A 23,370-nucleotide genomic window follows, 5' to 3' on the forward strand; every position below is an offset into this window, starting at 1 on the left:
TACCCTGCAACTAAAAAAAAATTTCATCCAAATTTGGTCAGCCATTTTTTTTAATGTTTCAAGAAAACATGCAGATGTTGTCTTCGAAGATATATCATGTGCTAAATATTAAAAAAATCTATGGGTGTAAGTTTGCTCTACAGTCATAATATATTGCAAACTGCAACATGGTTTAAGCTGATGCTATCTTGAAATTCGAACATGGGTTTATTTCCCGCCAATTTCCATAAACAATTAAAAAATAATGTTTATAAATATTGATAGATGTAATAGACAATAAAAAACATATTTAAAAAAATTATCTTATTCCATAAAAAAGCTTATAAATGTAAAAAATATACATGCACATTTAATATAATTTTATAGTTAGTCAAATCCATATTTATGTTGACTAGAGTTTGAGAATTTATTACAAATATACAGCCTAGAGAGGAAAAATTACTTTGAAAGCATATACAAAATAATATCTGCACACTAAAATTAGAAACCGTGAAATTTACAATATTAATGCATGGGCCGGTTTAGTTCATTACTTATCACTTTTAGAATTTACCCATTTATAAATTAAATATTTTATCGGATTTTAAACGCCATTTTATTCATTATATTATTATAGCATATGCCAGCCCCTGTGACCATGCTTGCTGCAAAGTGTGCAAAACAACAGGATAATAATATAATGAATAAATCGCGTTTAAAATCCGTTAAAATATTTAATTTCTAAATGTATAAGCTAGCGTAAAATCAAACACAAGAATTTATCACACAACAGTTAAATAAATACTATATTGTTTCTTCTCTTAAATAAATAGGTAGTCATATTCTTCTTCTTCTATATAAAAATTTCACGATTTCATTAATTTGGAAAACCCGACACACTTGTTTTTGAAACATCACTTTTTCTTAACGGGCCCTCTACACTTACAACAAAGCTGTCCAGTCTTATCTTTCTTAAAATGCAAGTTAAATTCAAGCTTAAAAATCTTCCTATACATTGACTCTTTCACTGGCGTCACACTGTCTCTTTCACACTCATTGCAATACATAGTATACATTTGTTTTATATTCATGTTCGCTTCTAAATACTGTTTCTTAGTCGAAAATTGCTTTATAGGCTTAGAATCAATAGTATTGAATGACATAATATGCCTTCTCACTCTGTCTTTAAATTCGTTGGGTATAGAATGAGTGCTTGCTTCGGAAAGCCCTCGACCATCTGGTTTTGGCAAATTCAAGTCAGTTTTATTCAAATGCACATTATACACTGGTTTCTGTGATATTGCTAACGTCCCTAGATAAAAGTTCTTGCACACCGCGTATCGCACTGCGCGAACTAAAAAGAAATACTTGAACGAATAATTCCGTTTAGAATTACCATCACTATGCTTGTGATCTTTATGTCTCACTGAGTTTCGTTCCGTAGTGTTTAACAAAAAGTGTTTCTTTTCGTTTGCGTTTAAAGAATAGAAAGCTTTGAAGATGTGTTGTCTATCAGTATCGTTTATTCGTTCGTTACACTTGTAACGGCAGGATTTTAGGCAATCTTTCGTGTTTCGGACACATCTTTCAGGGACATATTTTCCTCGGCGACTGATGTATGCTTCGCCGCGTTGGTGCTTTTGCTTGCGGACGTTACTGGCCCATTTACTTGGGTTCGGAAGCTGGCTGCGCGTTCGCTTCTTTTTGAGCACTATTTCTATGTTCACTTGTTGATTGCTCTCTGGCTTTGATCTGTAACTAACATGTAAACATTTAATACTATGTCTAGTAGCTAAAATTATATTTATATTAATTATAAGCAAAATAGGTGATTATAATTTACCAATCTACTGTCTTGAAAGTCTTGATCTTTTGATCTAGACAAACTGAGCGCTGAACCAAGAAAACAATTGAATGATTTTTGCACTACAGGCTATGTTATGACACAATTAATTTTTTTATGTACACTATTAAAGTTATAACTTTATATTGTAGACTTGTTCTATGTTTGATGTTCAACATTATCTGTAACTTTCACTAACAAATAAGCATAACAGAACAACAGGAGCTGAGAAAACAGCCATCTTTAATGCTCTAATAATGTTCTACTAAATTGATCTTATTACTACATGCAAAGATACTCACTCATCCTGCTTCTCCCCAATCAACTGCAATTCAGGCTCAACTTTAGCAATAACGCACTGTTGCTCCTTCAAAAATGTATCATACTGTCCGTAATACTGCTGATGCACAGTACCAGTTAATAAATGCTGTTTAAACAACGGTACTTGCGGTAGAATCACATGAGATGTGATCTGTAGCGGACAATCACCCTGTATGGGTTGAATAGTTTGATGTACGTTCTGCAAATGTATCTGCTGACATGACATGACCGTTTGGTTTTGTGTGAGAACATTCTGTATGTTCGTTTGTATGTTGTGGACTTGTGTTACAGGGTGTAATGTGTCGGTAGTTATGGCGTCTTGGTATGTGAGCTTTCCTTGCGTGTGTAACGATGGATGGATGGAAACTGAGGGCTGGTACACTTGAACTATGTGCGGCAAGCTCGCCGGCACCGTTTGTAACTGTTCCATTTCTCTGAAATTATATTTAATACGGTTTAAGAAAAGTTTTGTAAACATTTTTATTTTGTAATTTTCATACGAAAATTTTAGATGTTACGATAGAGGAATTATTATAACATATTATATATTAAGTATTAAAATAGTAGTTCATTAGTATTTACAAGGCGTTTATTTATTTATGCATAAGCATTTATGCAGACTATAATTTATGAAAATAAAAAATGTGAACGTGTTTAGCTCGATAGTTACGTTACGGTTTGTTTAGTTCCTTTTTTTTAATTATTTCTACTTCAAAGCAGAATTTACTTCCACTTAGTTCAAAATAAACAATAAATGCGCCAATAATTTTAAAATCATATCTAATTTGCCATAGTTCCAAGTTTCATCGCTTTTTGTCTTAGCTCTTTGTGATCAAAACAAAGCAATATAGATGCCAAATCAGTGTTAAATGTCAAAAGTTCAATAAACTTTTGTTTGAGTCGTTCAGAAATATTACTATTTTTCTGGATTTGTCCATCAGAAGAATCATCTAAATATTTTTATTTTTCTATATATTTCTTTTGATTATGTGCATTTATTTCATTTAATTAAAATTTAATTAATATTATTCTACACAAATAAATTTTGTAGTGACGTGCTGTTGAATCGGTAAAACGCACAGATAATATCTTGTGGCTAAGTTTATCGTGGTTTTTACGAAATATAAAATTGATAAACTTTTTGAATATCTCAATTAGTAAAAATATATAAATTAGGTCTAGAGTTACTCATGAAAAATTAAAAGCAAGATAATGTACAAAACAAACATTGCCCTTAGACTATGTGTCTATAATTATAAATGATGCAACAGCATGATCTTTATGAAGTTACATACATATTAATATACATACTATGTAAGTACACCTGCAGGTACTTAGCTACCTAGTTAGTTTCACTGTATAATAATGTTACATATTCTATTGCTGTAACAACTTTGAAAGTGAAACTCGTCTTGTTTTTAATTAACGATTTTCCTGTTGGTTATCCATGGAAATGTCGTAAATTTAAGATTAAAAAATACAAATACATATTTAATATCACAACATTTATTACAATTACTAATATTGACATAAAATTATCGTAACACCAATAGTACAAATAGCAGGTCTTATAACAATGATAAAAACAGTCAACGCTATTTTATTAGGTATCTCATATTTATAGTAAATGCTAAAGTTTGTATTTCTCTATAATACAAATGACAATAACTAAAGAAATATATTTCTTTATAATACATTATTAATCACAAAAATAACAACCATCTTATAATGTATCACAGCACAATCACACGTAACTCAATTTACAAATACCTACACAAGTTTACAATTACAAAAAAGAAGTTCATCTTCTTTAATCTTTACATTATCCATCGTCAAAAAATAACATTTTGTAGGTAACAAAAATATGTAATTAAAGGCCGTAACTAAGTCACCTTAATTATTCTTATAAACAAAAATATGTTTACAATCATTAATTAATAAATACTGCTAAATGTTTGGCTTGCTTTCAAACTTAGTTTCTAAGAAATTGTAAACATAGTCATACACGACTAACATGATTGCGCCACCCGGGCCCAATCGGAGTACTTTTGGCAACAATCCTTTGTACAAGGCTCGGAATCTGAAACAAAAAAAAAGTACATTATTTACGCTCATAACAATAATTTTAAAATATCATTATGTATTAAATATAATAAACTAGCTCTTTACCCCGTCTCCGAAACGGGATTTTTTTTTACGTTATTAGGTACTTAATTATGTGCCATAATCCAAGTGGAGACAAAGACCAGACAAAAATCATTAAAATCCGTTCAGACATTCTTGAGTGATAAGAGGTAGCCTCACTAACATGACTTTTTCTTTTACTATGCAATTTACAACATTAGGTTCATTTAAACATGATAGGAAATTATGCTTATCGTTGTTACACATAAGATATGACTTGAACAACTTATAAGATTCGTTTCTTATAGCCGAATATTTGTTTGCTAGGCTGCAGTGGAAGATTTTGCAATTAAATACCTTATTTGATTGTATTGCGAATGTTCAAAGTGAGACATACAGCTCGTCATAAAGTTATTTATTCCAATAATATCTTTGTTGTGTCTTTGCGTTGGCAATATGTCATACAACTTCATGATTAGTATGGGCTAATTATAGCTAATTCATTCAACTTTATCGTATAGGAGCTACCAACGTTGACAAGAGAGCATTTTAGTATAGTTGGTTCTTTGATATACTGTTCCTCTTGCTATTTCGGTTAGAGTCCGGGCTGTCTGGCTGGTCGCAGTGGTTGCGTTTAGTAGTGCGCATGTCATCTGCACAGGATAATTTCCCTAATTTGAAGTCATTTTTTAACGCGTAATTTTTAATATTTTACCTTTAGATAGATCCATCAGACATAATTTTTTTATTGCAAGACGTTTTTTTCGTTGTTAAATAGGTGCCAGACGCAATTTTTAATTTCGTTTTTATAAAAAATTCAAATTATTTTAGAATGTCTGTAAATTTCATATTATGTTCTTCAAACATAATATAATCTAAAATTAATTAGCCAGACGCTAATTCGATTGTTAAGTATTAAATAATGTGTATAAATAAAAAAAAGTAATGAAGCATGCAGCTCATCAGCTAGTGTATTTTAACTATGCGACAGGAAATAATTGCAAGAATACAATATTATTTACACTTGTTCTTATAAATAAAAGCTAAAATGAAAAAAAAAACATAAAAGTGAAAAATAAATTAAAGTTACCATACATTGAAAAGAATGGAATAAAAACTACAGTAGCACCTCGTTAAGTCGAACCTCGATAAGTCAAAAACCTCCAAATCTCGAAAAAATGTCTTGTTCCCTTCCCTTCAAACCCGAAAACCTCCGTTACTTGAAATCTTGACCCTCTGTTAGTCGAAATTATCACTGAGTCCCTCCAAGCCATTTTGGTACATATTTTCACTCTATAACTCGAAAAATTAAATTTGACCTCTGTATCTCGAACATAGCAACGTTTTATTTTACAACCTTTATAACTTGGTCATTTGGAATTTATTACCTCTATTGTTCGAACAAAAATAAGTTACCGACTTTAACAACTTGCCGACAGTACAAGTACACTATTGTTTCTTAGAAAACATTTTAGGAGTATACGATAATAAATTTATGACTCACGTAAACACTTGTTTGCATTAAGTTTCTAATGACGAAATTCTCGATTCAGTAGCTCAGAAAAACCGATACTAATGATTAAGATGACATAGAAGACGTGAATAGTACGCGCTCCATAGGTTTCCATCAAAGAGGCAAGAACTGCATTGAATAACTTACGAAATTTTATAGAGCAAACCAGTTTCTCTGAAGAAGAAGAACTTTCTACTCTTTATAGATTAGACAATGCTAGAGAACAACCAAATTATCTAAAGCAAATAATATAATAAATACTTTTTTTAATGCCATATTTTTTATTTTAAAATGATTTGAAATAATGTTGATTTGTAATAAATAAAAACATTTTTGTCACCTCTGCAAGTTGAATTTTAATTTATTTTACCTCTCTAATTCAAAATCTATAAGAATAAACCTAAAACTCTATATGTCGAATCAAAATCCGCCTAAGTCGAAATTCTCCATAAGTTGAAAACTCTATAACTCGAATTTTTTGGCGTATCCCTTGATATTCGACTTATAGAGGTGCTACTGTATATCAATGAAGGTTAAATAATTACATTGTTAAATTTAAAAAGCCATCTTCATAATCATCATCATCATCATCCTCACACTGTCAGAATTATTTATGTTATCGTCTAAGGAATTGTTATTGTTTTCCAATATTCCATCATCTGTAAACAACTAGAAAGTTTGTTTCAATATTGATGTACACACGTACACACACACAACACACACACACACCACACCACACACGACACACACACGTGAACACACACACACACGCATGTTTAAGTTTGTATTGAATTTAACTAAAGTAGTTAGCATGAATTTATATAGGTAGGTATACTAGCGGTCCGCCCCGGCTTCGCCCGTGGTACCTACATGTATAAACTATCCTATCTCTCAAGTTGAATCGAACTGCACATGGTGTGCGAATTTTATTATAATCGGTTAAGTGGTTTAGGAGTCCATTGAGGACAAACATTATGACACGAGATTTATGTATATATATTAAGAATTAAGATTAATGAATTAATTAGGGATGTAACGATACCGATACCGATACCGATATATCGGCCGATATATCGGCAAGCCGATATATCGGTATCGCCGATAATAAATCAACCGATACCGATATTTTTTTTATTAAATTCTAAAATTCTTAAATTCTTTTATGTTTTTGCATTGTATTCATTCATATTGTTTTATTTCTGTTTCTGTAATAGTGTTAAGGAAGAGCGGAACCTCCTGACACAAGCATTTTATTTGCTTACTAGGAGTGTTCCAATCACAAATTTGTTTATGTAAAGGAAAGAATTAAATAATTTTGAATTTAATTTTTAACGTGATAACGTTTTTAAAATCGTTTTAGTCGGGTGACATGTTCATAAACTTGTGTCACACCAAAACCTCACGAGCGCGATCGCAGGTATAACGAGAGAGAGACGGACCGATCTCCCGTTTCATCTCGAGCGCTGCCACTGCATTATGTTATCACGTAAACATCTCGATCGTAAACCTACTTTACAAACAACCAATTTTTTTGATATCAAATAATTCAAAAATCCGCGCCCAATGAACGATGCGGGAGGCCGCCCGCGCGTGCGCACTTTTTTTTCTGAAAAAACTCTACCATTATAGTAAACTTTTATTAGGTACTGATTGTATGTGTATTACTTAAAGTTTAACTGACTTCGTAAAATAATAATACTAAAATAAATGGTTTTGTTGTTTTTTGATTTGGCATTTTTATTTAAAAGAATACGATTAACAGTTGTCTCTGTTAAATGTTGGTAACTTTTTATGCATAATTCACTATTTATTTTTCTACCAAGCCATCGATATCGGTATCGGTATCGGTATCGCCGATACATTACTACAAATATCGGTATCGGTATCGTATCGGCAAAATCATGTATCGTTACATCCCTAGAATTAATATTGTTATCATCATCACTACATAGTATAAAAAAAGTCGCTTTCTCTGTCCCTATGTCTCTTTAATCTTTGAAACTACGCAACGGATTTTGATGTGGTTTTTTTAAATAGATAGAGTGATTCAATTGGGAGGTTTATATGTATAATAACATCCATTAAATAGTGGAGAAGTACCTACTGTTATTTTTGAGGTTTCTAATGTGATTACGTAAATAATTACAATTTTTCCACTTACAGTGCAAACGGAGGCACCCTACGAGTTTTATCAAAATACTTAATGTACTAACTACATTGAAAAGGTCTACAGAAAAGTCCGTGATGTCTATCTCTTATGGATAACCCACAATAACTTTTTTTATCATTTACTTTTTACGACAAATAATGGCTAATTTTCGAAGCGATTTTAACCAATACAGCATTAATCCTTAACCAATTAAAGACCTTGAATACATTGTTCATTTAATATAGATCTATATGGCCTTTTACACATGGATTTAAGTGAATATTTTCGAAGATATTACAGATTTAAAAATTGCGGGACGTAGCGTTTGCGGCGGTACCAGCCGGCCGCCCGGCTATATCTACACTAATATTATAAAGAGGAAAGATTTGTTTGTTTGTTTGTTTGATTGTAATGAATAGGCTCATAAACTACTGGACCGATTTTAAAAATTCTTTCACCATTCGAAAGCTACATTATCCACGAGTAACATAGGCTAGGTTTTATCCCGGAAATCCCACGGGAACGGGAACTATGCGGGTTTTTCTTTGAAAACGCGGGCGAAGCCGCAGGCGGAAAGCTATGTTTTTATATTCAACGTTCACAGTTTTTCTGTAGTGTATTTAGCGATTATTGCACCCGTGCGAAGCCAGGGCCGGGCGGGTCGCTAGTTAATATTAGATATATTTTAGAAAATTTTTTTCTCCGGTGCGAACGTCAACCAGTAAACACCTGTCATTGTTGCTCTTAATTTAAAAATAAAACTCACGATCATCTCCACCTAAATCGGTCTAAAAGTTATCTCAAGATTGATATCATCGATCAGCGAGCGGAAAGTGATTAAATGTGGACTTGTGAATTGAATAATAATAAAATATTTCGCCAACTTCATCAACAACAAAGGTTAGAAATTCTGTCAAGTATCATATGTCAAATCAAATTGCGAACATAGACAATCAGAGTCATCATTGCCATCTCCAAACCAGTGTTGCCAACCCTAAACCAGTGTTGCCAACCTCAAATTAGTGTTGCCAACTTCAAATAAGTGTTGTCAACCCAAATAAAAGTCTAATATTATGGAAAACATGGAGATATTCTTTGAACGTATGAAGATAGAAATGACTAAACAGACTGAAGACATAATTTCGAGAATGGATGAAAAGCTGGCCCCACTATCACGTGAAGTCGAAGATTTAAAGTTAGAAAACCAAGAACTGAAGAAAAAAATTACAATTTTAGAAAAAAATCGAAGATATAACAATTTAATTTTATATGGGTTAGAAGAATCTGAAGAATCTACCATGGAACTCCTGCAAGCGACAACAAAAACAATTAGCACTGATTTAAAGATTTCTTTGGATATTAAAGACATCAATGAAATACGTCGAATTGGTAAAAAATTAAACAGCAACGATAGGGCCAGACCAGTTCTTATATCATTTGTTAATAGTTGGAAAAAAGGAGAAATATTAAAAAATAAGAAGAAATTTAGAAACGTCTATATCTCTGAAGACTATCCCAAGGAAGTACAAATTAAAAGAAAAGAATTAAGAGAGAAAATGCTAGAAGAAAGAAAGAGGGGGAATTTCGCGGTGCTAGATTACGACAAATTAGTTATAAAAGAAAAACCATTAAACAGCGAGAAGCGTAAACGAGACTTATCAATAACACCTGAAACCTCGCAGCAACCACGGAAACAACATGCACCATCTAAAACTTGCAGAGCAAATGCGTTTGATTTAATGAGAGGTAGAAGCAGCTCTCTCTCCTCCATACACAAACCCAGCGATCAGAGACAATGACATACATACATCAGCCACCGGAAAGAGACAACTACAAAAACTAAACGCAATAAAACAAACAAAGAACCATTCCCCAAGCCGACTGGTCATCGAGGGGAATTAGACCACTACCCTCCAACAAACAATTCTATTACAAAGCACAAATATTGGAATACATATACAAAGATGGACAATAAAAACGCCATAAAAATTGGAACATTTAATGTGAGATCCCTTTCATCCACCGAGAGATATATTCAACTAACATACGCACTTGAAAACATAAAATTTGACATATTAGGACTGTCTGAAGTGAGAAGGCTCGGTTGTAATATAGAAGAGTATGATGATTACATTTTATGTTACATTGGTGAAACGAAAGGCCTTCATGGTGTTGGATTTCTGCTAAACAAAAAATTTAAAGAAAATATACACGATTTCACTGGAATCTCTGAAAGGGTAGCTTTGCTACAGCTAAAGCTAGAACAGGTCACCATCTCTATAATCCAGGCATATGCTCCTACGGAGACGTCCCAAGAGGAAGAAGTCCAAACATTCTACAACGACATGGAGAAAGCACATCTTCTGGCTGGTAAGAATCTCATAGTAATGGGAGACTTCAATGCAAAAATCGGCCATCCTAAGTCAGAAGAAAGTTTGTGCATGGGAAGGTATGGTTATGGGCAACGCAACCAAAGGGGACAACAATTAATAGATTATGCCATTGAACATCAACTATGTATCATGAACACATTTTTCAAGAAAAAACAAAATAGAAAATGGACATGGATGTCACCTAATCAAAAAGTTAAAAACGAGATCGATTTTATTATGACCAACCAACCGCATATGATCAGCAACATCGAAATTCTTAACCAAATCAGCTTTGCTTCTGACCATAGGTTACTAAGAGCAACACTCACCATGTATCCTAGAACGAAAAGTAGGAGAAACTTCAAAAACTCTATAACAAACCTAAAAACCGAAAATGAAATTAAAATATACACCAACAACCTGAAAGACAATTTAAAAGACACAAACTTAACCAAAAACGTTCAAATATATTACAATTCATTGGAAAAACACATAAAAGATAGCCTACAAAGTGACCCTAAGATTGAAAAGAAAAAGAATAGAATACTAAGTGACCATACCATAAATCTAATTAAAAAACGCTCGGAATTGATACTTTCTAAAAATAAAACCAAACAACAGAAAAAAGAACTTACCCAACTATTTAAAACCACGAATAAATCAATCAAACTTGACTACAATAAACATAGAGAAGAAATAATAACAAGGAATCTAAATACGAATAGAAGCGCTAAAAGAGCTTACAAAGAATTGACCCTTCAAAAGAAATGGATACAAAAACTAAAATACGAAACAAATGAAACCAAGACAAGAAAAGACGTGATAGACCATGCGACAGAATTTTACAGAGAATTATACAGCAAAAAAGGGAAGGAGATACAATACTATGGACACAATAGCGAAGACAAATATTCAATTGAACCAATAAGAGAAGGAGAAGTATACTCACAAATAAAAAAACTTAAAAACGAGAAGAGCCCTGGACCTGATGGATTGACGAATGAATCTCTTAAATTAGGAGCTCCTTTCTTACTGAAACACCTAACAAAACTATTTAATATGATACTAGATACGGAAACAATACCGAAACAATGGTGCTCATCTGACATAGTTTTGATATATAAAAAGGGGAATCCGCTAGAATTGAGTAACTACAGACCCATCAGCCTTCTACCTAGTGCATACAAGCTCTTCTCTTCTATTATATTAAATCGAATTGCTAATAAAATTAACCTCACGCAACCAGTGGAACAGGCGGGTTTCTGTTCAGGTTTTAGTACAATCGACCATATTCATACAGTGGAACAACTAATCCAAAAATACGAAGAATATAATATGCCTCTTTATATAGCCTGCATCGATTATAGTAAAGCCTTCGACAGCATTAGCCACAATTCAATATGGAACGCACTAAGAACATCAAACGTGGAAGACAAATACATTAACATTATAAAATGCATCTACTCCAACAGTACCAGCAAGGTAAAACTAGAAAGAAGAGGCGATCCTATTAGAATAGAAAGGGGAGTTAGACAAGGCGATCCTTTGTCGCCTAAACTTTTCATAGCTGTGCTGGAAAGTATATTTTCTAACTTACAGTGGGCAAAATATGGTATTAATATTGATGGACGACGCTTGACGCATCTCAGGTTTGCAGACGACATCATATTATTCTCTGAAACAGCCAAACAATTACAAGAAATGCTCCGGGAGCTTGATAAAGAAAGTGGCAAAGTAGGCTTACAGTTGAATAGAAGTAAGACAAAAATCATTACCAATAGCATTAAAATACCTATCAACATAAATGGAGGCACAATAGAATACGTCAATAATTACATATATTTAGGAAAACAAATATCATTCAATAGAAACAATAACGAAGAAGAGGTAGAAAGAAGAATAAATATTGCATGGAAAAAGTTTTGGTCACATAAAGAAATACTAAAAGGAAACTACAGTATGAAGATGAAGAGAACGGTAATGGATACATGTATCTTGCCTAGTCTACTGTATGGTTGTCAAACATGGACCTACACCAATAAAGTTAAGCAAAGAATAAATACAACACAAAGGGCAATGGAGAGAAGTATCTTAAATATCAACATTAGAAACAAAATAAGTAACACAACAATACGCCAAAAAACAAAAATTTTAGATGCACTTACCCACGCCTTGAAGTTTAAGTGGCAATGGGCAGGTCACATTTCGCGCTACACTGACAAAAGGTGGACACTGCTAACTACCAGATGGAAGGGACCAGTATGGGGCAAAAGGAATGTTGGACGTCCATTCAAAAGGTGGTCTGATGATTTTATAGGGGTCGCGGGGAAAAATTGGATTTATAAGGGAGAAGACAGAAATCTTTGGAAGAAAATGGAGGAGGCCTTTACTCAAACGAGATCCATACCTCAACTAAATATACAATAAAACTAACACTTACTAACTAGCATAATAATAAATACCTACTAATAATACTAACACCATTTGAAATGTAAAAATTTGAGTTATGGAATAAAGAAGGCTTTATTATTATTATTATGTTTCTCATTTCCATAATACTCGGGTACCACCAGAAGGACAGCACCCGGATCTTTGGAAGGCTTACGTGGGGACACGGATCCAACACGCAGAGGCCCTTTCGAGAATTTTAATGTGTTGTGGGACACCAGCCGCAGCCTGCCCATGACTGCACTATAGAGATACAGCCCTGGGCAGTCCGCGGCCGATGTAGGACTATTGCAGGGTATGGAAATTTAATGATTGGGCTATGGATTGGGATGCTAAATGGACTGGTACTGAGGACTATGGGAAACTATGGCACCTGCCTTTCTACTAAAAGAAAGTAAAAATATGTTGGCAGGTGGTGACTCGCCCTCTCACTGTATGGGCCCCCGAAATAAGTCGCTGCAGTAGTGCGACAAGGGGGCAACATATTGTGAGCAGCTAAGGGTGGAGAGGCGTCCCTGGACTTTAAACTACGATCACGCGCTCCCTGAGGGTCCAGCATCACGTGCCCACTCGCCACTTACGCTTCGCATCCACCCTTCGAGCTAAAAGCTCTCGCGACTCCACTCTGGCCGGCCGGTTAAGGCAAGCCAGAGGTGGGGGTCCTGTCCTCGTCAGGCTTCACTCCGACCGGCCGCTGAAGGCGAGCCGGAGATGAAGACAGGGGCCTCCCCCGGGAGCACTCGGTTCCCGCGGGGTCGCTACTCCCCGACACCCCGCCACAAGGTGTCCTGCGGGTTGACTGATTGCACGGGTGGAATATCTATTGTCACGTAGACAATAGATATTCCAACCGTGGGCGATGGGGTCGTCACATCCCTACGCCCTTATTATTATTATTATTAGAAAATTTAACTTGTATTGGCAACACTGTATTTTGTTTGTGGTTCTTTTTCTTCCTGTACGCGGTGTGTAATGTGTGGTATTAGGCAATGTGCTATTGGAAACAATATACATAAGTTTATGTAATCGCTGTTTTCATTTAAACCCATAACTTAATAGATAAGTAATAAAAAAATTGTTTTGTATAGAAGATTGTTGATGTACCCTAATAGTTTATTTTTTAGCCTAAGGAATAAAATGTACCAATGGAAGGTACTTGTTCCCACAACACAGGGAATCCTAGAGTAGGAACAATTCAATTTCTATGCATCTTAGGTATATTTTCGAAAAAAAGAAGTTATTTTTTATTGTTATTTAATTTTCGCGGCCGACCCTTTCTATCTCTCTTGCACTTTAAACTATCTCTCCATATACACAATCATCAAATTGTTATACTTACCTACTTTCACTACGTTTTTATTTGTACATATTTAATACTTAACAATCGAATTAGCGTCTGGCTAATTAATTTTAGATTATATTATGTTTGAAGAACATAATGTGAAATTTACAAACATTCTAAAATAATTTGAATTTTTTATAAAAACGAAATTAAAAATTGCGTCTGGCACCTATTTAACAACGAAAAAAACGTCTTGCAATAAAAAAATTATGATTGATGGATCTATCTAAAGGCAAAAGTTTAAAAATTACGCGTTAAAAAATGACTTTAAATTAAGGATAATTTCCTGTGCAGATAAGATGCGCACTACTGAACGCAACCACTCCGGCCAGCCAGACTGCGCGGACTCTAACCGAAATAGCTAGAGGAACAATATATCAAAAAACCAGCTATACTAAAATGACTTCTTTTTCAACGTTAATAGCTCCCGTACCATTAGCGGTTGCCATTTTTGTACCTATATGGGTTCACTTTTGTTTTGTGTATGCTCCAAGTGTACATAACCAATTATGCTAAGGAAATTTATCGAATTTGTTTTTTGTCAAAAAAAATTATGGTATCTACCATGTAGGTATCTACCAATCAGAAGGCCGTTTCGAAGAAAAAAAGGAATTTTTAAAATTTGTTCTCCCAATAGAATATTCTGAGGGCATAAACCCAAAATAACCCATAATACATTTCAATTGCAAACCCTCATTTCTTTTTGAAGTTGGTTAATAAATAAATAAAAATCGGCTCAAATCAGTCTAAAATTAAAATTATTTTTTCAGTTGAAAAAGACTTAAATACAAATCTGTAAATAACACCTTGCGGAAATACCTACTTAAAAACGTTGACCTATTTCAAAAGAAGTCAAGTAAATACGCGAAAAAAATCTTTATATTTAGGTAAAAACAAATATTTGTTCGGGTAAACACTTGGATAGCATCCAATTATTATTGCAATGCCGTGACGAAGTAATTTACGTAAATTGTAAATTGCATCGCTTCTAATTCAGTGTTCAAAGTTCACTTTCACACACCTATGTACCTACATATTATTATGATTGCTATACAAGTGAACAAGAGTATTGAATGTAGCAATTTGTATGTAGGTATCTATTTGGGAATAATAAATTTTTAACAAGCAAGTTTATAAACTGTATTCATTAAAATCAAAACGAAGGTTATATAAGGTGAATTAAACATAATATTGCCCATAAAATTTATAGATATGTATCTACACATAGACTGTTCCAAAGGTGAAAGTACTTAAGATAAAAAATACCTAATGCTATCGCCCATCACGATAATAGTATCATCTCACTGGTGGTGATAAACAAAGATAAAGTAATGGTAAACACAGGGGGCATATTATATAGATAAGGTGAGGCATTTTTGTAATTTTTTGACCCCCCTACCACACCCCTACGCCCTTGATGAGATTTCGCCTTACTACTTAGGTAACTACATATATAGTTTCGGGTACGATGCGAGTTCAGTTACTCACGCGTTACAAGTTTAATTTTGGCAGTACTCCATGCTAAAATTGTTTTAAGATTATCGAGTGTAATTGATTTTCCTTTTAGAATCTGATCATGATATAATTAGCAGAACTTCGTATGATTTATGAGACCACGAACATAACCTAACAACTAGTTAGTTTAAAAAAAATGTTGTTAAAATGTATTTATTACATTACTTTATGAATGATATTTATTACACAAAGTAACATAAAATGCTATGACATAGATTTTATAGCTATGGGATTTTTTGTATCCTGTTGTATAGTTTACTCATTCATCACGACAAACAAATCAGGCTATAATATGTACGATAGTATCAGACATTGTAAATATGAAAAAAATAATTCTCCCTATATGTAAAATTTATCAACTCAACATGTATGGTTTCTTAATTGGAATCTTGAACCCAGACTGTTTGATCACCTGAAGTCTAAACAAACATAAATGGGCTGATTCAAGTGCATCTGATCAACAAATAATAATTAATATTATGTGTTACTCACAGTCTAAATCAACACTGATTACATAGTTCTGAATATCAACGTTAATCGTATGTAGTAATTACCCTTACCCTTCTTCCTTATAAACAAGGTAAATAGCCCCAGTTGTGGAACTATATTTCACTACACCGGGCATCGGCTGCGGACCCTGAATTCGACTCTTAGCTACATCGAACGGTATGTTCACACAGGATCCAAGTACACCAGAAGTAAATCCAATTAATACTTTACGTCCAAATTCTAGGAGAGGATCCTGGAAAGCAATAGAATCAATAAATATTTCAATAGGTGCATACTGTCTCGAGAGCTAATTTATCATCCTACTGCAGATGTATGACATCATAAATGATGTTTTAGATAAGATATCACTAGAGTAAATAGTAGTCAGTAATTAATACACTGTAGCCTGTAGGATTTGCGATGAATATTTTCGGAATTTGAGCAGTTTTCTTTCGTATCAATAACTACTGTATGAATGTTTCCTTGGAGAAAAAAAAATATATAGGACTTAAGAGTATGCTCCTTACAATCCCGTACCATGATGTCTCAAAGCAGTATTTTTTCCAGTGTGGAAAAATGCATCATCACTTCCACAATGGAAATACTACTGCTACAATATAAATTATCATGGTATCCCTTCAGATGTTGTGAATATCCTATATTCACTATTCAATATCATATATTACGTTTCATAACTTAGAAAGATAAACAAATATGCTATTTTCATTAAGTATCTGAATTTTTCATACAATAGTAAAATGGCTTCGATACGGAGTACTTATTTAGATCAACAGAGGAAGCACAATATAATGATGCCGCGATGAATCACTTTAAGTACGTGACCTAAATAGGTATTGTGGTATTACCAGCTATACTAGCTATACAATAGTTTATGCTCTAAAATAACTGCAATGAGCATCAGCATGCATTTGTTTGTAGGAATAGTTCCATTTCGTATCGGAAATTGTACTTGTAGTTTAGTATAGTAGCGATATTGTTAAACGTTTCATTGCTTGTTTATTGTAAAAATGACTCGTTTGTTTTTCTACGACTGTGATAAGATTGAGATGAAATGTTACGATGAACGATCGAGTCGAGGTTATCTCCGTGTAGGTATCATGAGGTGCAAAAATACGATATTCAGAAACATGAAATGCTGGAAACAATGCACTATTCGATCACAATGGTGCACATTTTCCATTTGTTTTTGTAATATTGTAGCTTTTAAGTGAGAAAAATTATCAAAAAATGTTTTTTTTTGTTCCTGTCTAAAACATAAGTAAAAGTTGACTAACCTGATATTCCGGCAGGTACCCTTTAACACTATGGTAGAATCCGAAGTAAACCATATTGAACACGCCATTTCGCGCTATGGTTGCCGTCAATCCCTTATTCAGCCCTCTAAAGCCAAGGCCACTCTCTCTGACAATTTCCCTCGTTACTGTCCAAGTACTCGGTACTTGGGCAGCTAATTGCCTGTTCGATTGAAGAGTCACTTTGACCACTTCAAAGGGATTTACTAGTATAGCTTCAGTTATGCCCGCACCAAGGCCAGCTAATGCGAATGTCTGGAAAAAATATGGTAGTAAAGATTTCCGAATTTGATTGGCAAATATAAAATATTTTATCCCGACATCTTATTCTGATGTTACGGAAAGTTTGCGTCTGAATTGTTACGTATGAACTGTTGAATGGATTTGGATGAACGTAATTTAATAAAATTTCAAAAATGAGGCTTAGGAAAAAATATAGGTTATTTTAATGGTAATTAAGTATTTATGTTGTCACCCAAAGAAACATCATAAAGAATATAAAACTTGAAAGGATAACGGCTTTCACGGCTAAATTGCTTGGGAGCAAGCGGGTGAAAAACTAGTAGAAATACGTTACGAATTTTTTTTTATATATCTTGAGACTGTTATTGCTGAATTCTGTTCAAGTTTCAACTTAAGTATCGTTGTTGTTTGCTATGCAAGTTCAATTTAAAAATATTGCTTATATAAATAGGGTCAGTGTACCACTAGCTGACCAAGCGCCAATACATGACCGAAATTCAAATATACGCGCCAATTAAGAAAATAAGGCAGCCCCAGATGATAGTTTGTTGTTTTTTTCTGTATAGCAACATCATCTATAAAAAAAAAACAAATCTTGCTGCCATTGGTCAGAAATATTGACATTTTTTCAACACGAAGGTGGCGCCCCGTTAGTAATCACATTTTTTACTAAGAGATTTTTATCGGGAGTTGATTGGAAAATCTTAATTAATCTTGAATGCAATCGATTACTTTTTATATCTCTTGTTATAGGCATAATGTTAAACCATTCTGTTATAGACTTTCGGCTTCATTTTTGGCATGAACAGTTTTTCATGATTTTTAGCGGCCTGGTTATCTTTTGGAGCAATGAAAACAACTTTTCGCCTATTGTTGACCAGTATGATCAGCTCTTGGTTCTTTATATTTTGCTAAGAAAGACTTGCTTTGTTTTGTGCTTATACCTAATTTAACAAACCATATATGCCGTAGTTAAGTCATAGCTTTATGTTGCATATTTCCAAAAGCTGACCACCGTAAGATTTTGTACCGAACTTAGTTGGTCAGGTTTCGGGACCGAGAATATTATTAACCTTGAGTTGTCCCCTTGATTTCCGTGACCAAGTGGTTTGATTTCATCAACCTATCCACAGACCTGAAGATCTTTAACGCATGGCAGTGTGGAATTTATCCATTTAACATTTCTGCAATAGACTTTATGAGATGTATGGACCACGAAACTAGAAAAGTTGCGCCTGTCATGCAATCTACTCTACCTACATTGGAGACTGAAGTTGGCGTAGAGATTTATGATAGAATATAACATTTAATAAAAAAAACTTCAATTTAAATACAGCCTTTTTTTATTTATTAAACAAAACTAATGTTCGAAGAAGGACATTTTATCCATTTTGAAAATGGTCAACTTTTAGAGCAATGATGGTCAGATATTGGTGATCAGTGGTCAGGTAATGGTGTTTTTAGCAGAAGTAACTTTCAGAGTAGTTTTCATAAAACCTTTAAAGGTTATCAAATTGATACTAAGAACAATAGTTGCAGTGACTATTCAATTATCTGTGTCCCAAAAATAACATTGAACGTAAAACAAATAACCCGTTTTTATTATATAGCTAAAGATAAAACCGCTTAAATGGTCAACTAGTGGTACATCAACCCTATATACTTACCTACAATTATATCAACTTTTCTGCATAATTATTAATAATTGTACCTACACAATAGTTCGTAATATAATGTAAATAAAATGAATACGATAAATGGAATCAAATCTTCTCAGAGGTGATCTCGTCCATTCACAGATCACTAGATCTGTGCGTCCATTTAAATATATGTACTAATAACATGTAGGTAGGTAGGTTCCTAGTACCTAGATATTCAATTCTAGAAATTATATTTTATAAGTATGTTTTTTAGTCAAGGTCATTAATATTTGAAAGAGATAAGCATGGTGTTTACGTAATTAATTCATTTTTTATTTATCAACACATCTATTTCATTATTATTGCATAACATTTCAAAAATGAATTTTTCGTTAAATGTAAACATATTATATTATTATAAATTATCAAGTACGGTCTACTTACAATAAAATTTACAAGAAAATAAATAAATTTAATTAATTAAAACGTGATTATGACTGAATCTTTTATGTACAGCCAACAAGATTCAAGTTATAAATAATTTGCAAAAAATTACTAATATATACCTACGTTTGCGCGATAAATAATAAGTAGATAGGTAATTAGGTACCTATGTGATGAAATGTAAATAAAATTAATTACTTAGCAAATACGAAATAACTGATATCGCATTGCAAATATTTGAATAATTAATATCAGTTTAATTATGAACTGTGAATGTAAACAATCACAAAAAATAAGATTTTAGTATGTTATTATAAAAATATTATTTTTGATTAGTAGAAAATATTAAAATGAACAAAATAAAACTAACTATAGGTGTTGGTGTTGGTGAGCCAAACATAAAAAATCTTTTATACTGTTCAAAAGTGAGGAACTTCACAGCTCTTTTAGGAGTTTCCGCTAATATCGGCGGTAGAATTCCTTTCCAAAAAGATAGTAATCCTTCATGTCTGTGCATTTTTTTCATACAGTCTACTATCCCGTTGTAATAATGAGGATCAGAATGGTGCTGTGATGATCTCGTTGCTTGTAGTTGTAGCCTTGTTTTTACTAAATCTAGAGGATGCATAATGCACACTTCTATGAATCCTGCACTACCACCAGCACCAACTTGCATAGCAGCTTGTTTTAATAGTTTCTCAATATCCGGCATATTGATAAGAGTTTAAAATATCTTAAAGAAACCACTACACTATTTTACAACTTATGAATTAACTTTAAATTGCGCTTAGGACGGTTTTGTTGTAACTCTGCTTTTAATTTTAAAAATACACAAAATTGCGCCTTTCGTGTCACATACCATGAAGGTGAAATAGCAAACTGTGAATGAAAGACACAACAAAATTACTACGAATATAAACTGTTCTATTTACGTTTATCGGTTTTTAAAATAAAGCGCATCTCTATAGTCAAAGCTAATGTCAAAAAATTGGCAGCATTATAGCACCTGTCGGCTGTCACGTTGAAACTTGAAATTTAAATGTGTCAAAGAATCGAAAGTGTTGTTTCGACAATCGAGTGTACCTATACTTTAATTCAATAATCTCTATATTTTGAAAATTGTATTATAATTAACTTAGAATCTATTTTCAATCCCGCCCCCTTCTAAGTTTAAACAAAACTACAACATATTTTTGCGTAAACCATATGATTGCAAATTTTGTTATTGTATTGCCCATACAAAATGGCAGTAGGAAGGAAAGACCTGCTTTTGGACATAAGCTGATGTAAAATATGAATAAAATTGTACTTTGGACTGTTTTGTGTGAGTGGACAGTGAATTAAAAGTAAATATGTGGTTATAGCGTGTAAGATGGGTTCACAGACGTTAGAGATATTACGCCAAGGTATTTGGGCATCTTTGACTGGCGGCTGGTTTTACGACCCACATCAGAATTTGTTTTGTAATACGGTGCATCTTTACATTTGGCTGTTTCTACTCTGCCTACCGTTCTCTGTGTACCTAGTGAGTAATGATTTTTTTAACCTTTTATAACATGCTACCACAAACCAGGTCAATGCACCAAGTTGTTTTCATCTTACGATTAGTCATCGTTGTCCATGGATTTTAAAAGATACAATGATTATGTATAATTAACAATTATATCAGTAAACATACATTATTATAAAATTATCACTTCTTAAAAAAATAATATGATTTATTACAGTGATTATCAGAACAATAAACACTTTGTCATTAGAATTGGTTTGCCAACTCTATGCACGAAACCTTCTTAACAAATACCTGTTAAAACATCTTCTTACTTATAAAACCTTTTACCCATTACTATGTATTTCTACTTATTTTCCAGTACTTCCCACCAGCAAGCGTTGGTTGGCTAGTATACTGTGCCCTGGTGGCCGTGCTGTTCACCATTCTCAAGTTGATCAACCATGGTCTGCATCACATGTATGATACAAACGAACTTATAGTTGTTCCATCTACGGACGAGGCTGGCAACCCTACTGAGAATGCTGTGTAAGTAGACAATAATATCTATATAGTCTAGTAAGAAAGATTAGAATTATTAAAGTATATAAAAATGTGAGCTGATAGACTGTATTTCACTATTTATAGGTTGTATTTCATGCCATAATATAGTAGTTTAGAAATATAAGTAGAACTAACATTTTTGGTAAATGTAATCAATGTTGACTGTGTATGAAGTTATATTTTGAAAACATTTAAGTGATTTTTATTTAGGTTATTAATCTAGATATAACTAGATAATTAAATACTTAATTATGCAGTGATGTTTATGACACCTGTAACTGTTCTTTTAACCTTCATTGGACTATAATAAATATTTCAAAATTAGCTCAATTGACTCAGCCATTCACAAATTTTAGACTAACAAACAGTAATTGACCTAAATTTTACAAATACAAGACTAATTTCATAATTTCAATAGTATTTTGATACAATGACAAACAGTACAATGTTACTACAGCTTTCGCATTGAGATAATAATTATAAATAACCTCTTTTGATTTTAACCTTGTTCAACTCATATTTTGCAAATTTATCCTCAAATGATTTATTTAACAACTTGATTTTCATTGTAATAGAAGTTCAATAAGCAATTTTAGAGAAGTTTACATAAACACACAACCTCATTATGCCCCTAAATTGAAAACTTATTTATTCAATGTTTCAAATAAATTTTTTGATTACACATTATGTTATGAACATTGTATGGTATTTTGACATTAAGAAAAAATAGGTCAAAGAATTTTATGGGAATATAAACAGGCATAGATTGAATAACTTAGTATTTATAATAATATTTTATTATTGTCAATACATAGTAGAGTAGTGCATGACATTAACACAACTGTAGAAAATGTAATCTGTACTGTGCTTTCTTTAATAGAGAAGAAAGACAAAATAAAAAATTAGTTGAATATAATAAGTAATTAGTATGCAAACTAAGCATTGAATAAATAGATGAAAAGCACAAAATATAAGTAGCCTCTAGTTGTAAGTTGCAGTTGAAACTTATAAAATGAAGTAAAGCCAAATAAATTTAAGTGTTGTCAGTTAACACAGAGTTCTATCTCACCTTGAATATAAAATATTGATTGTATTTTTCTGAAACAAAGGATTTTTTTTTTAGTTTGGCAAACCATATTTCGCACCCACGACCACTGACTGTCATCCAAGTGCCAAAAGATCCTCATAGCACTCTGCTGAAATAGTTCTTCTTTTGGTTTTACTTCATTTCTAAAGCTCAGTGTGATAATATTAACAAAAGTTATTCACAATAAATTTCATTCAAAATAATATTTAAAAGTATCTTTGCACTCTCAAATATTCAATAGCACACTAAGCTTAAAATAGATTTTAATATATTTTGCATTAAAAATAACCAGCTTTGTAATAATTTTTGTTTGCATGTATATAATTAATATCGATTTACTTACAATTGTTTAGTCTACTGACATCCCGCAGGGCTGATGAGGGAGTCGAAATGCAGACTCTGAGCGCAGCGGCGATCGCACCAAGCGATAATGACTCTGTCACATCTTTAGAGTACCACAAACCTAATAATAGTACTATAGGTAAATAAATCTTG

The 23,370-nt window shown here is 32.9% G+C and overlaps 3 protein-coding genes across 4 annotated transcripts in view; 1 reads left to right on the forward strand and 2 right to left on the reverse strand.

Annotated features, from left to right (window-relative positions):
• Positions 1 to 472: 472 nt before the first annotated feature.
• Positions 473 to 2,955, reverse strand: LOC149907277 (uncharacterized). Its single transcript, XM_090103636.1, has 3 exons — positions 2,819 to 2,955; positions 2,125 to 2,579; positions 473 to 1,731 (listed from the first exon to the last, which is right to left on the reverse strand). Exons 2-3 carry the CDS (start codon positions 2,571 to 2,573, stop codon positions 894 to 896), a joined length of 1,287 nt encoding a protein of 428 aa, XP_089959762.1. The 5' UTR covers positions 2,574 to 2,579; positions 2,819 to 2,955; the 3' UTR covers positions 473 to 893.
• Positions 2,956 to 3,963: 1,008 nt separating this feature from the next.
• Positions 3,964 to 20,629, reverse strand: LOC149907278 (mitochondrial 2-oxodicarboxylate carrier). The gene is made up of 4 exons (XM_090103637.1): positions 20,106 to 20,629; positions 17,391 to 17,663; positions 16,167 to 16,348; positions 3,964 to 4,223 (listed from the first exon to the last, which is right to left on the reverse strand). The coding sequence occupies exons 1-4, from the start codon at positions 20,445 to 20,447 to the stop codon at positions 4,091 to 4,093; spliced, it is 930 nt and encodes a 309-aa protein (XP_089959763.1). The 5' UTR covers positions 20,448 to 20,629; the 3' UTR covers positions 3,964 to 4,090.
• A 158-nt stretch (positions 20,630 to 20,787) lies between these two features.
• Positions 20,788 to 23,370, forward strand: part of pcx (pecanex) — a 29,062-nt gene continuing 26,479 nt past the window's right edge. Inside the window, exons 1-3 of one of the 2 annotated variants that reach the window (XM_090103640.1) lie at positions 20,788 to 21,260; positions 21,607 to 21,773; positions 23,229 to 23,356. In XM_090103640.1, coding sequence (XP_089959766.1) covers positions 21,108 to 21,260; positions 21,607 to 21,773; positions 23,229 to 23,356 — 448 coding nt within the window. In that variant the 5' untranslated portion in view covers positions 20,788 to 21,107. The remainder of the gene's footprint in view (positions 21,261 to 21,606; positions 21,774 to 23,228; positions 23,357 to 23,370) is intronic. The other variant, XM_090103641.1, reaches the window with a different exon arrangement.

This window comes from Colias eurytheme, chromosome 7 (genome assembly GCF_061535395.1).
Source record: "Colias eurytheme isolate Ceu_HAF_F1 chromosome 7, ilColEury1 Martin Lab GWU primary, whole genome shotgun sequence".
Classification (NCBI taxonomy): Eukaryota; Metazoa; Arthropoda; class Insecta; order Lepidoptera; family Pieridae; genus Colias; species Colias eurytheme.